Below are 13712 nucleotides of genomic sequence, written 5' to 3' on the forward strand. Positions count from 1 at the left end.
GTGTGGTAAATGCCAAGGGTTCCAAATACTGCACAGGAATTAAAGCCAGATTACCATCTGCTATTGACACACCCGGGAATGTTGATCAGAATATTTTCATAAGTTCTTATTTTATTAATATGCTTTGAGAATAGAAAAATTAACTATGATCTTATGTTTTTAGTCATTATTTTATTACTTAAAATATAGCAATTATTTTAAAATGTTTATATAACGAGATATAAATGTTTAGAAAAGCAATCTTCAAGGTAAGTCCCCAAAGAGCTTACTAGCAACCTGCTTCAGCTACAATTACCGCTGCTTCTTCAGAGCAATGACAGCGTAGCATCTGGGGGACTGCACAGGGTCGAACAACTTCACAAGAGCAGACCATGCTACATCTTCCTGAAAATTGATAAACAATTTACATATATAATCATTTTAGAGCAAATAAAAGGAAGATGAGTCTGACTACATAGATGAATTGGACCATAAACTGCAGTAGAAAATATTAGTAGAAACCAAAGGCTATCATTTTTTATTGAATGAAAATTAACATTTACAATTTTACTTTCAAGAAGCCATGTTGAAAAAAATATACACCTTTAGCGACTGACTGCCAAAGGAGTCCTGGTTCCAATATAGAAAAGCTGGACAAGGCCAATGACAAATACTGTATTTTAAACAATTTTATGACAAAACATTATTCACCTTGTACAAAGAGGGTGAAAATGATATATAAATAAAATTACACTGTAAATTTTATTATAGTTTTAAAGTAAAAATAATATGCACACACATGCACAATCTATAATCATGTGTGTCAATATTATAAGATGTACCCAGTCTGAAAGGTGGGATTATGATTTCTTTTAATTTTCTCTTTTATGTTATATATCTTTTGTTTGTTTGTTTTTCTTGAGACAGGCTTTCTTTGTGTAAGAGTCCTAGAACTGGCTCTGTAGTCCAGACTAGCCTTGAACTCACGTCCTGAGTTCTGGGATTAAATACAGCCACCTGGTATATGTCTTGTATTTTTAACAAATATGACTACTTTTCTAAGACATTCCAATACTTAAAATGAATAATCACATGTTTGGATCATTTCTTTTGGACCTATTCATTTTGATGCATGCTATTTTACTGAACTGCTTAGGCCAATGAAATTTTTTTTTTTTTTTTTTTTTTTTTTTTTTTTTTTTTTTTTTTGTGAGGGGAAATGAATACCTATTCAAACAGGTAGTGTATCACTGCCCAATTGGAGGATCAAGGCTATGTAGGGATTTGGAATTAAATGGTGACTAAAGAATGTATATTATTTAAATACTTAAAAAATTGCCTTAATCTGTAAAATCATTAATTAAAATAAAGACATTTATTAAAACTCATTTGTTTAAAGAAGCATTTTGAAAAGAAAAAGCACTAGATGACTAAATAAATTTGTTACAATAAGGGATTTATAGTGGACAAAGAGTTGATTCTAGGAAGGGGATTAAACAATTCAAAACAATTTATTGACCACAGCTCAGCAGACAATGGAATACAGACAAAATGATAAAGGTTGTGGGAGAGATGAAATACTCTTCACTGGAGTAGAAAGACATTTCTATATTATAGAATATGCATATTCAAAGCACATTAAAAGATCAGGTCTTACAAAGTGAAATGTGTACACAGTCTCTTTTATGCCATAATTAATTTTGGCTCTAAAAATCATGCATGATTACCTTTATTCGCTGTCTATAAATACTATCACACAATTAAAAATATCACACTTATTACAGCAATTTTTTGAAGATATCTGCTGTATATATGTTTATATATTAATCAGGAAATATAATGGACATTAAAAGTAATGGAGTATGAGAGACATTATCTTACCAATTTGTGTGATATAACTTTATACCAGCTATATGATTTTATTTATTTTATTTCACCTAATAAAGATATTTGTTATGCACTGAAAAATAACATAATACCTGTTCCTTCAGGTAACAAAGTCGATCAAGAAGAATCAGTGTTTCTATGCAAGGAGCCAGAACAACTTTCAACTGTAAGAAAACAAGAGGTAGTGGCAATTTAATAGTTTATTTGCTTTAATGTTTATGTTTGAGAAATGGTATCTACAAAACGTCACATGTCAGATACCCAATACCTACTGTTCATCTTCAGAAAATGAATACTACAGATCAAAAGCTTTTCTTTACTAATAACAGGGAAAGAAAGCCCTCTAAGAGACACGAGGTGGAATCCAGGAAGCAATCATGTGATGGAAAGCTTTTAAAAGAGTCCTAAGAATGCAATTCATTACATGGAAAGCTTGTGAAATAAGCACTCTGGAGATCAACATGTGTTCAAAGGCTCTGAAGCCCTGCTCTGTACACTTATGATGCATTTTAAGGGAAATCTACCATGTGCTCTTTTTATGACATTACTAACACCTAATATAGTTCAGAAATAGGAAATCATCCCAAATAGTTTTCCTACAAACACACACACACGCACGCATGCACACACGCAGATACATACTCTCTTTCTTTCTTATACATACAACAGCAACAACAACAGATTGATTGGCCCATAATATTAATTAATAAGATACTACTGTATATATGTACATGACTTACCATATTAAATGCCTCCAGCTCATTCATTCTAGGCCTGTATTTCTCATAGTAATCCATTATAATTTCTTCTGAGATCTTTGAATAAAAACAGTAACAATAGATTTACCAATGGTTACAGTTAAATAATGTAAAAAGTTCCTACAACATAACCTAAAGTGAAACAAGTACTCCATCGATTTATGGTATATCTGACATGTGAACTGTCTTTAAGCAAGTGACTCTAACAAAATCTGGCATTCAAATCTACTGAATGAATGCTACTCACCATTTCATAAATAACACTGTCTTGAGTTTTCCAAATTCAAAATATAGTGGTAAAATATTTCACTTATTGCTATGTTTCCAAAACAATTTCACCATCTGAGGGTGTAACTTGTCTTTTTTATATTGTCTTTCTATATCAAACATACTTGAGATGCATAATATTAAGTGACTAGCCTTGGTTGAAATAAAGCAATAATCTTATTTTTAATAAAAGTATAAACATGGTTTTCTGTTCTTTTCTCTCCAGAACATTTTAAGTAAGCGAATATAGAAAGAAACAAAAACCACATACTTCTTTGGCCAATGGTAAGTGGCATTTTAAATCTTAAATGAGGTGTATCAATAACTGGGATGAGTGACATAGAAAGGGGCCAAAGACATGCCCCGCGTCACAGGTCCCCAACGAAGTAGCAGAACAGAGATCTCCAACATTATGTTTCCTGAGCAGCAAAATCAACAACAACAACAAGAACATCAACATCACAGCCACTAGTTCTTCTCAATTGGCATCCAGAGAAAGCAACATGGAGAATAAATACAGAGCCACAGAGAAAACTCTTGCTTGTAGAAATCAACACAATAGAGACCATGAATTCACAATGTCCTTCACTGCTGAAATATGCTATGGTCCTGATTCTGACACACGTTTGTGAGACGAGGCCCTCTGCTGCCTCTGACTGCCATTATAGCCTTCCATACTTTTCAAGTTTAGTAGATTGGTTCAATAGAATAATTTGAAAAAAAAATACATTTAGACATGTATGAGAAAATCTGACATCATCATTTTCATGTTGTTAACTCTTTATTCCCTTTCAGTTGCTTTGACATGTTGTGTTAGTTATTTTTCAACTGCTATCAGGAGATACCAGAACGAAGGCAACTCATAGAAGAAAGGGTTTAATGGAGGCTGACAGTTTCAGAGGTTGAGCCCATGTCTAGTACAGTGGGGAACATGGCGGCAGGCAGGCAGGCATGCAGACGTGCTCTGGAGCAGGAGCTGAGACTCACATTGTGAAACATGGAAGAGCTTCCCTGGAAACATGGAAGAGCCAGAGAGCTAACTGGGAATGGCACGGGTATTTGAAACGTCAAAGTCCATCCTCGCGTGACACACCCCCTCCAACAGGGTCACACCTCCTAGAATCCTAGCACTCAGGAGGCCCTTGAAGGAGAACCAGGGTACACTGTTGCCTAGTTCTAACATGTATTTTGACAGCAGTTTCATCTGGAAACTCTGTTTTAAATAGTACTTTACAAATATTCTTTGCATTCATTTCTTGATTATGCAATTTCATCATATGTATGATTTATGTTGTTATTCTGATAATATAACTGACATTAAAAAGCTGAAAAATGCAAACAGTGGCACACTACTCAACTGCTGAATACAGACTTGGACATGGCCTACAAAGTGACTCTTAAGTATGAGAACTAAACATAGTACGAGGACATTATTTAGAGGAGAAAAACAAGGAACTAACGGCTGTTGTATCAGAAAATTATTTTAAAAGTAAACTGTGGTATTCTTGTCCTCATGGCCATAGAACATTGAATGTACACTGAACGGCAGATTGAAGCACTGAAAATAATTCTATTGTTTCCTGGTTCCCAATCCCCACATTCTAGGAACAGTCCCTGCTATGAGTTGAGATGTCTGTGAGAATTACAGGTTTTGGTCAAAAAAAAAATGGTCAATGCTAAAGAGAGAGTAGAGTGAAAGAAAATGATCGTCTCAGGCACTTTATTCAAACTCCTTCCCTCCTTGTAATTTACTGAATTATTCTGGCTCTTAACAGGGTTTATATATTAGATAGTATATGTGTTACTGCCCAGTGGATTTTGAGCAGCTGATCATATTCACCTTGTCTGGAAGAATTTCAAGAGTGAACACTGGGAGAGCAGCATCTGTTAATGGTTCACTACCATAACTTGTTGAATTTCTTCGGCCTTTATTTCAAACCTTAATATTTAGTCTGCTTTAGAAATACATTTATCTGTTGGCAAGCATGGATTTCCTCTTCATCCCTTCGCAGCCTGTTTGCTCAGGAACTGCCAGCTTTGGCAACATGCCCACCAAGCATTCTTCATGTGAACAAAGCCTGTTAATATGCTATGTAAGTATGAAAAATATTGGCTATGGAGTTAGCTGTTTTTTTTTTTTTTTTGGTTTTTCGAGACAGGGTTTCTCTGTGACTTTGGAGCCTGTCCTGGAACTAGCTCTTGTAGACCAGGCTGGTCTCGAACTCACAGAGATCCGCCTGCCTCTGCCTCCCAAGTGCTGGGATTAAAGGCGTGCGCCACCACCGCCTTGCTGGAGTTAGCTGTTTTAAATTAGAATACTTCTTCCCCAATGACCTAGGTTTTGATTTAGAAATCCATTTAACTCCAACTTAGATACAATTGTTCTTGCTTCATCTTTTATTTTATTTTGTCATCTTTGGCTGTTATCTTTTAGAAGTCTGTTCTTCAATGAGAGTCAAAAAGGGAGTGGATCTGGAGGAGAGTCAAGGTGGGAAGGAACTGGAAGGAGTGGAGGGAGGGGAAACTATAATCAGGATATATTGTATCAGAAAGGGATCTACAAATCTAAAAACGTATCAAATGTAAGTGAAAAATGAATACTGAAGAGAGGTAGCTGAGTGATAATTTAGGAAAAGTAAAATTAGAAGGGCTTTAAGAGTCTTGCATAGAAATTGGTGACCAAGTCTGTGGCCTTGAAAGTTTTGGGTTGTTCTAGACACTTGTGCCTGCAGTTAAAACAATATAATTCATGTACCCAGAACTCCACTGCCTTTATTAGGTATTTAAAATAAAATACATCAAAGCCTCCAAAATAAATAAATAAAATTCACCTCATTTGCATCTCAACCTTCACCTATACGATGAAAATCAGATCAATTATTTTATAATCATCAATATTTAACATGATAAAATACTTCAATATTAGCAAGAACAGAAGTTCATGAACACTTTCTTGTGCTATTTTTTAAATATTTTGATTGATTTTCATTCCATATACATGCATGTTGGCCTGAGAATATGTATGTGCACTCTGTGTGTGCAGATGTTCAAAGGCCACAAGTGGGTGACAGATCCTATGGAACTCAAGCCCCTCCTATGTACATAGTGAGAACCAAATGCTGGCCCGCCACAATTCAGCAAGTGCTCCTAAGCACCGAGTCACCTCTCCAGTCCTTATTTTGATTTTTTAAAATAATTATGTTTAAGTAGGGTTTTGATAACAGTATAGATAGATAATTTCTTTTTCTTTTCTTTTTTTTTTTTTTTTTTTTGGATTTTCGAGATAGGGTTTCTCCGTAGCTTTTGGTTCCTGTCCTGGAACTAGCTCTTGTAGACCAGGCTGGTCTCGAACTCACAGAGATCCGCCTGCCTCTGCCTCCCGGGTGCTGGAATTAAAGGCGTGCGCCACCACTGCCTGGCATAGATAATTTCTATAGTGCATTTTATCTTTGGAAAAAAAATCAGACAATTTACTCTGATCATGCTTTTCCCTTCTCCTCAACTCCTACCAGGTTCTTCCCATTCCTATCTCTCCATCTAACACAATGATATATTGTTTTAGTTAATGAACTAATGTCAACCCATTATTAATTAAAGCCCATACTACACTCAGATTTCCTTCGCTTTTACACAATGTACTCTTTCAGTTTCAGAAGCAAACACAGGATGTCATATAACATTTGGCTGTATTAGCTTTGACATTTTTCTCAGACTTGTTTTTGATGACCTTAACAGTTTTGAGAAATAATGATCATCTATTTTCCAGAATGTTCTTCTAGTATGTTTTAGATTTTTTTCTCAAAAATAAACAAAGGGTTATGACTTATGAGAGGAATACAGGAGCACAGTACTGCTTACGTGCCCCCACCTCAGGGTCTGCAGTGCTCCCGTCACTTGTCCTTGTTGATGCTGACCTTGACTGTCTGGTGGAGATGGCGGCTACCAGGTTTCCTCACTGGAGAGTTCTTTTGTCCTGTTTTGTTTTTAAATCCATGTACTGTTTACACTTAATTAGTTGACAGTTATATTGCCAGTAATTGAGTATAGAATATTGTGGTGGTTTTAGTGAGAATGTCCCTCCCCCTCATAGACTCGGATGTTTGAATACTTGGTACTTAATCGACGGAACTATTTGGAAAGTTTAGTAGATGCAGTCTTTCTGGAGCAACTATATCACTGGGGCAGGCTTTGAGATTTCAAAGTCTCACCCTACTCTCTGTATTTCCTACTTGAGGTTCAAGAAATGAGCGCTCAACTGTTCCTGTCACCATGACTGCTGCAAACACAGTTTCCCGCCATTTAGAATCTGGAATCACAAGTCAAATGAAGATTTCCTTTTAGACTTTGCCATGGCATTTCATCACAGTAACAGCAAAGTAACTAATACAAAAATCTACATAAATTAGTTTTCAAGGGAGATTTACGTCTCTTTTAATCTATTCACTTTTTAAAAAAAAGATTAAGATCTATAAAAAAAACCTACAGAGTACCATAAATAGGCCATAATGCAGTTTGGTTACAGGTTCTTTCTACTTCACACCTGCTCAGATGACTTGAGAATTGACCTTTCTCATCACTAGATAGTGAGACTAAAAGCTGCTGAGATACCACTGGTCAACACAGAAGAACTAGGTAAAAGGAAAATACTCAGTTAATGCAATTCTAACAAGAGAATTTCCAAACGCAGGGAAAGATAGGAATGAATAACTACAAGAGCAATTTAGAGCCCCTAATAGATATGGCCAGAAAAGAACCTGTCTGAGACATACCATCTGGAGCTAGGAAAAAAGAAACAAAGCAGCCAGAGAAAGTCTCATTACTTACTATGTCAAACACATCAGAAGAACATTATACCTCTTAACAGAAAGCTTAAAAACTAAGTGAAGCGACTCGGTGGGTAAAGGTGCTGGCCGGTGACCTGAGTTTAATCCCTGGAACTCACATAAATGTGGAAGGAAAGACCCGACTCTACAGAGCAGTCTCTGATCTCCACACGTGCACCAAGAAATGCACCCTCCCACTATGTACACACACACAACAATAATAAATAAAACTTAAGCAAGCTTAACAAGCAGAAACACATGCAATGATTTATTTCAGGTCATGAAAGCAAATAACTGTCAAAATAGATTATATTTTATCTAACAAATATTGCTTAAAATTGATGGGAAATATTTTCCAAGATAAGCACAAATGAAAGCAATCCACCAGCACTAAACAAGCATTACAGAAGATACTTACATAAATTCCACACCCACACAGGAGGCAGAAAGTCACAACACAAGAACATACGGGAGAATACATCTCACGAGGAACATATTAAGAAATGAGAATTTTGGAGCTGGAGACGGCTCAGTGGTTAACAACACTTGCTGTTCTTGCAAAGAACTGGATTCCAGCTCCCAGCACCTATGCTGGGCATCTCAACCGACTGTAACTTAGATCCAGGGCAGTCAATATTTTTTTCTGGTTTCCACAGGCAACTGTGCAAATGCACGCGCGTGCACACACACACACACAAATCATTTTATTTAATGAGAGCTATAACAGAATCAAACATTTCCAATTCAGTAATCAATACACCTCTAAGATAAAGAATGGAAAAAGAAAGCAAAACAAAACAGCAAAGCAGTATCAGAACCAACTAGAAATGTAGTAACAGGAATCAGCAAATATCTTAATAACAACCTTGATAGATGTTAATGGTCTCAATGTTCCAATTAAAGAATGTAGACTAGCTGACTGGATCAAACCAGAAGATCCAGTTATTTGTTTTAAAAGACACAACTTATAGTACAGACACATTCACAATTCACACAGGAAACCAAAGGACACAGTAGTGTGTATCAAGAGAAAGAGAGTAGGAAAGAGGCATGATCTCTCACAAAGAAAACAAAAGCCAAACACAGTCTAAAGAGATAAAGAAGGTCACTACATTTTTCTAAGAAGTACAGTTCATCAAGAAATAACAATTAAATACATATTCACCAATTGTTGGAGAACTTAGTTTGATGAAACCAACTATGGGGAATAAACAACAGCAAGGCTTATATACAACATGAGTAAGTGGCCTCAAAACCCCAATCTCAGCAACAGAAAGTCATTCATATGGGAGTTCAGCAGAGAAAATCAGACTTAAAATGTCATAGATCAAATGAACACTGTAGGCATCTAAGAGATCTTGTTACCAACAGTTACAGAATATACCATCCATGCAGAAGTCCATGGAACTTTCTCTAAAACAAACTACAATCATGGCCTTATATCAAGTCAGGAAAACACAAAAGAATTAACTTAATCTGCATAAGTTATCAGATAATATTGAGTAAAAATAGAAGTAAATAATAGGAGAAACTCTAGAAATTCTATAAACATATGAATACAATATTCTCCTAAATGACAAGGGTGGGGTTCACTGAAGAAATCAGGGAGGAAATTGAAATCTTCTTAGAATTTAATGAAAATGAAAAAAACATATAGACATAAAACTCTTAATAAAATACTTGCAAACTCAATTCAACAATACATTATAAAAATTATAGACTATAATCAAGTTTGTTTCATTTGCGGAAGGCAAGCATGATTCAACATATACCAACAACAGGTGTAATATATCACACAGACTAAAGTAGTTAGCAGCAGGAGGGATATATTTCAAGTAATAAAGGGTATAGATGGCAAACAGTGTCTGAAAACAGTACAGTTCTAAAAATAGTGTCGGAAAGTAAAAACAGAACTACCATGTGATCCAGCTATACCAGCCCTGGGAAGATAAGCAATTATACTAAAGAGAACCATGCTCTACTGGGACGACCGGAGCACAATTCACAATAACCAAGTTATAGAATAAGCTTAAGTGTTCATCAACACATAAGCAGATAAAAATGCAGCATGCATATACAATGGAATTTTATTCAGATATAAAGTAGAATGAATTATGTCATTCTTGGGAAAATGAATAGAACTGGTCACCATAAACGAAATAAGACAGACTATTCATAAAGACAAATAGCACATAATTTTCTCAGATGTTAAACTTAGTTAAGAGACATACAGGTACTGCACATGTACACACATAACACAGATGAGGCATGAAAATTAACAGGAGCTATTTGAGAAGAGAAAGGAGTCTAAACAGTAGGACATACAGAGAAGGTAGTGACAGGGAGTGAAAACCATAATGAATAAAAAATGCTGTTAGTAAAACCAGCTCGTTCAACAAATATATTCTAATAAAATTTTAAAAAGTATTCTTTGTATAAATTATCAAAAGAAAGAAAAAACCAAAAGCATTAAATGAGGTCGTTCTGGAGGTAAAGTTAATTTCTTAAATCCTGCCAACCAAGCATGGTGAGATAAAGCATTGGCAAAGAGGCTCAATAGTATTCTTCAGGTGATTGAGAAACTCACCACAGTATTCCTCAAAAGATTACTGACACTATGTTTCGATGAAGAAACAGAGAGAATGGAACTTATAGACACATTACTTTTAGAAATCATAAAGTTATGTATGCAACTAATCTTTGGGAACTTGAATTTTAAAGGAAGTAAAATAGATATTTTGATTTTTTTTAAAAAATAAAGTAAATTAGCTGGGTGGTGATGGTGAACGCCTTTAATCCCTGCCCTCAGGAGGCAGAGGTAGGTGGGTCTCTGAGTTTGAGGCCACCCTGGTCTACAAGAGCTAGTTCCAGGATAGGTTCCAAAGCTACAGAGAAACCCTGTCTGGAAAAACTGGAAAAAAAAATAGGTAAATTATGAGGGGCTGTTCATTCTCCCTATCCTCATTTGGAATTAAATTATTAATATTTGAGACTCCATATTCCTTCTGAGCCAATATCCAAATGAAATGAAATCACTACACTTCCATGTTCACTGCAGTATTATATACTGAAGAGTCAAGATATGTTAACAACCTATTGTTTCACTGACAGACAAATGGTTAAAACAACTGTGGTATCTGTGTATGTGTGACAAGTATATAAATATATATATGTATATGTACGAATATATATGTATACACACACACAAAGAGAGGGGAGGGTATTATTCAGCCTCCAAAAAGAAGAAAATCCTGCTATTTGCTACAAGGTACTTGACTGTGTTCCACAATTCATTGTTTTCAGAGGTATATATATATATGCAGACTTAATTTCCCTGGAGAAAGATAAATATGTTTTTAAAATAATCTATACTTTATGAATGGTGCCAATGAACATTACTTCAAGGTAATTACTACTAAAATGAAAGATCAAAGAAGGGATCACTGTGAACAAGGAAGTCTTCAAAGATAAAGACAATATACGACAACCATTACATAGTGCCCTTTCCTCTCCCATATTCATTGATAGAAATGGCAGTTTAAAACATAGATACATAATGGGACTGTTAGGTGACCACTGATGAATTTATAAAGGAAAAAAAAACGCTCAAAATCAGTGGTTCTTAATAGGGGTCAATCTTGGCAATTGCCAGTTTTAATCATTGTGCTGCTGCTGCCATCTAGTGGACAGAGTCCAGAGATGCTGCTGAAAATGCATAGACTAGCCTCTCACTACAAATTATGGTCCGAACGGCAATGATGCTGTTTGAAAACAGCTCACCAAGCAAAGTCCACTGCTGACTTTCACAACTGACTACAGGCTTATGGAGAAACCCTTCACGTTGTGTGAGCCCACTGTGAATCAAGCGTCTGCAGCCTTAGTTTCTGAAAGAGGTGTCTGGAGATTTTTTGGTCTCCTTTCATGTTTACTTTAATTTCCTGTGACTAGAACTTAAGCAGAGTTAAGATTTTCTGTAGTTCACATGCCTAAACTGAAGTGCACATCAATACATTTGCCACCCATTCAATTCCACAGAAATATCATTAATAAACAATTGAGTATTTAACCAAACCTCTTTTAAGTCTTTTGGCATATACTTAAAAATTAAAATTTTACATAGCATCTAGAATTTCATGTGAGCATTTCTTTTTGAAATAATTACACACAAACATCTATTGTGTTGTGGTGAAAACTTTAATTTTAATATTCCTATTTCATGGTGTGTAGGTTAAATAAGACATTTGTATAATATCAGAAATATAACTGGTTTCATCACTTTCCCTGCTTCCAAATATTTTGGCCTAAAAGACACTATTTTAAATTTCTTACTTAAAATCAAGACAACACCCCACCCCCAACCATTCTTGTCAATCTGCTTCTTTATCTTAGCACACCATTATTTTATATCCTAAGGTGTTTGTTGGTCCTCTTTTTCCCCAATGTATTCTAGCTTATAGTTTTGTTTTCTCTCAAATCACTTTACAGTTAAAAAAACAAAACAAAATGGATCAAGAGACTGTAACAGAAAATCAATGGGCCATTTTTTAGCATCCTTATTAGCTAATAAAGCAAGAAATCATTTAGAACAGTTTCTATTTAGAGATACTTGTCTTTTCCTGAGACTCTTTCTACATTACTTGTGAATAAGGAAACCATCTAACAGGCATAATTTCTTTAACTATTCTTATAGGAAAGTTGAGAACACCTGTAATGGACCAAGGCTGCACATAAGCAGACTCCCTCACTAGCAGTGACACCATGAGGATAATGTGTTTGCCCTAAGTGATGAACCTACATTTATAGCATTGTTGTCTGGGGCTGCACTTTACCTTAGGATCCATTCTAATTAGTATACTTTTTATTAGGCAACTTTTATGAATTTTGACTGTTGCCGTTATAAGCAAAAAATCATCATCAATCAAAATACAGATTCTCCCACTATCTTCTAGAACTATCATAGACCTCTATTCTACTTTAAAATATGTGACTCACTTTGAGTTTAGGAAAGATATAAGCTTTGTTTCTAGATTCACTTTTCTGTTTGAACACCTCTTGGTGAAAAGAGGCTTTTTGTTCTACTGTACTGCTTCTGTCATTTTGCCAAGGACTACCTGGTTGCATGTGTGTGGTCTATTTCTGGGCTCTCAATTCTGCTCTTTTATCAATTTGTCTATGAGTCTGCAAATATCAACTTGTCTTTATAGTAACTCTTAAAATTATCTAGTAGCAATCCTTAAGCTTTGATTTCATTTAATATTGTTAGCTCCCTCGGTTCTTTTGCACTTATGTTTTGGGGGGGTGGGGTTCAAGACAGGGTTTCTCTGTGGCTTTGGAGCCTGTCCTGGAACTAGCTCTTGTAGACCAGATTGACCTTGAACTCACTGAGATTCACCTGTCTCTGCCACGCGCTGGGATTAAAGGCCTGTGCCACCACTACCCGGCTTCTTTTGTTTTTCTATATAAGACTTAAGAAGAGTTTGCCAACATCCACAAAATAACTTCCTGAAATGTTGACTCAGATTGTGCTGAAACATAGATCCAAGGCGGGAAGTACTGACTTGAGAATACTGAATCTTCCTATCAGTGAACATAGACTATCTCTCCAGTAAGTTACTTATTTCTCAGTTTTGTTCCTTACCTTAAAGACATTTTGTTGGTACTCTCTTAGAAAATCTATATATTTCATTTTGAGGGAGGGTGCTCATGTAAATGCTGATGTATCTTAATTTCAAGTTCAACCTGTCCGTTGTTGGTATTGAGAAAAGTGGCCAACAGGAGACATTTCCATCATTAGCAGTTCAATTATTTCCCCTGTTCCTTTATTGTCTTCATTCTGATAAAACTATAATATGTATTTATATTTCACCTAGCCTTTCCAGTCCTTGGATTCCTTTTCTTTTCTTTGGCCTTTGTTTTCTGTTTTCTTTGTTTGCAGTTTTATGAGTTTGCTACTCATAGATCCTCAGCCTCAGAGGTTCTTTCCTCCGCTGTGTTCAGT

At 35.6% G+C, this 13712-nt stretch overlaps 1 protein-coding gene across 2 annotated transcripts in view; it reads right to left on the reverse strand.

Moving 5' to 3' along the window:
- Positions 1 to 247: 247 nt before the first annotated feature.
- The window catches only part of Mettl25 (methyltransferase like 25), a 64832-nt gene continuing 51367 nt past the window's right edge, over positions 248 to 13712 (reverse strand). For both annotated transcript variants that reach the window (XM_057758250.1, XM_057758251.1), the window contains 3 exons: positions 2607 to 2681; positions 1959 to 2030; positions 248 to 384 (listed from right to left, as the gene is read on the reverse strand). In XM_057758250.1, coding sequence (XP_057614233.1) covers positions 292 to 384; positions 1959 to 2030; positions 2607 to 2681 — 240 coding nt within the window. In that variant the 3' untranslated portion in view covers positions 248 to 291. The remainder of the gene's footprint in view (positions 385 to 1958; positions 2031 to 2606; positions 2682 to 13712) is intronic.

Source organism: Chionomys nivalis, chromosome 25, assembly GCF_950005125.1.
Source record: "Chionomys nivalis chromosome 25, mChiNiv1.1, whole genome shotgun sequence".
In the NCBI taxonomy this organism is placed as follows: domain Eukaryota; kingdom Metazoa; phylum Chordata; class Mammalia; order Rodentia; family Cricetidae; genus Chionomys; species Chionomys nivalis.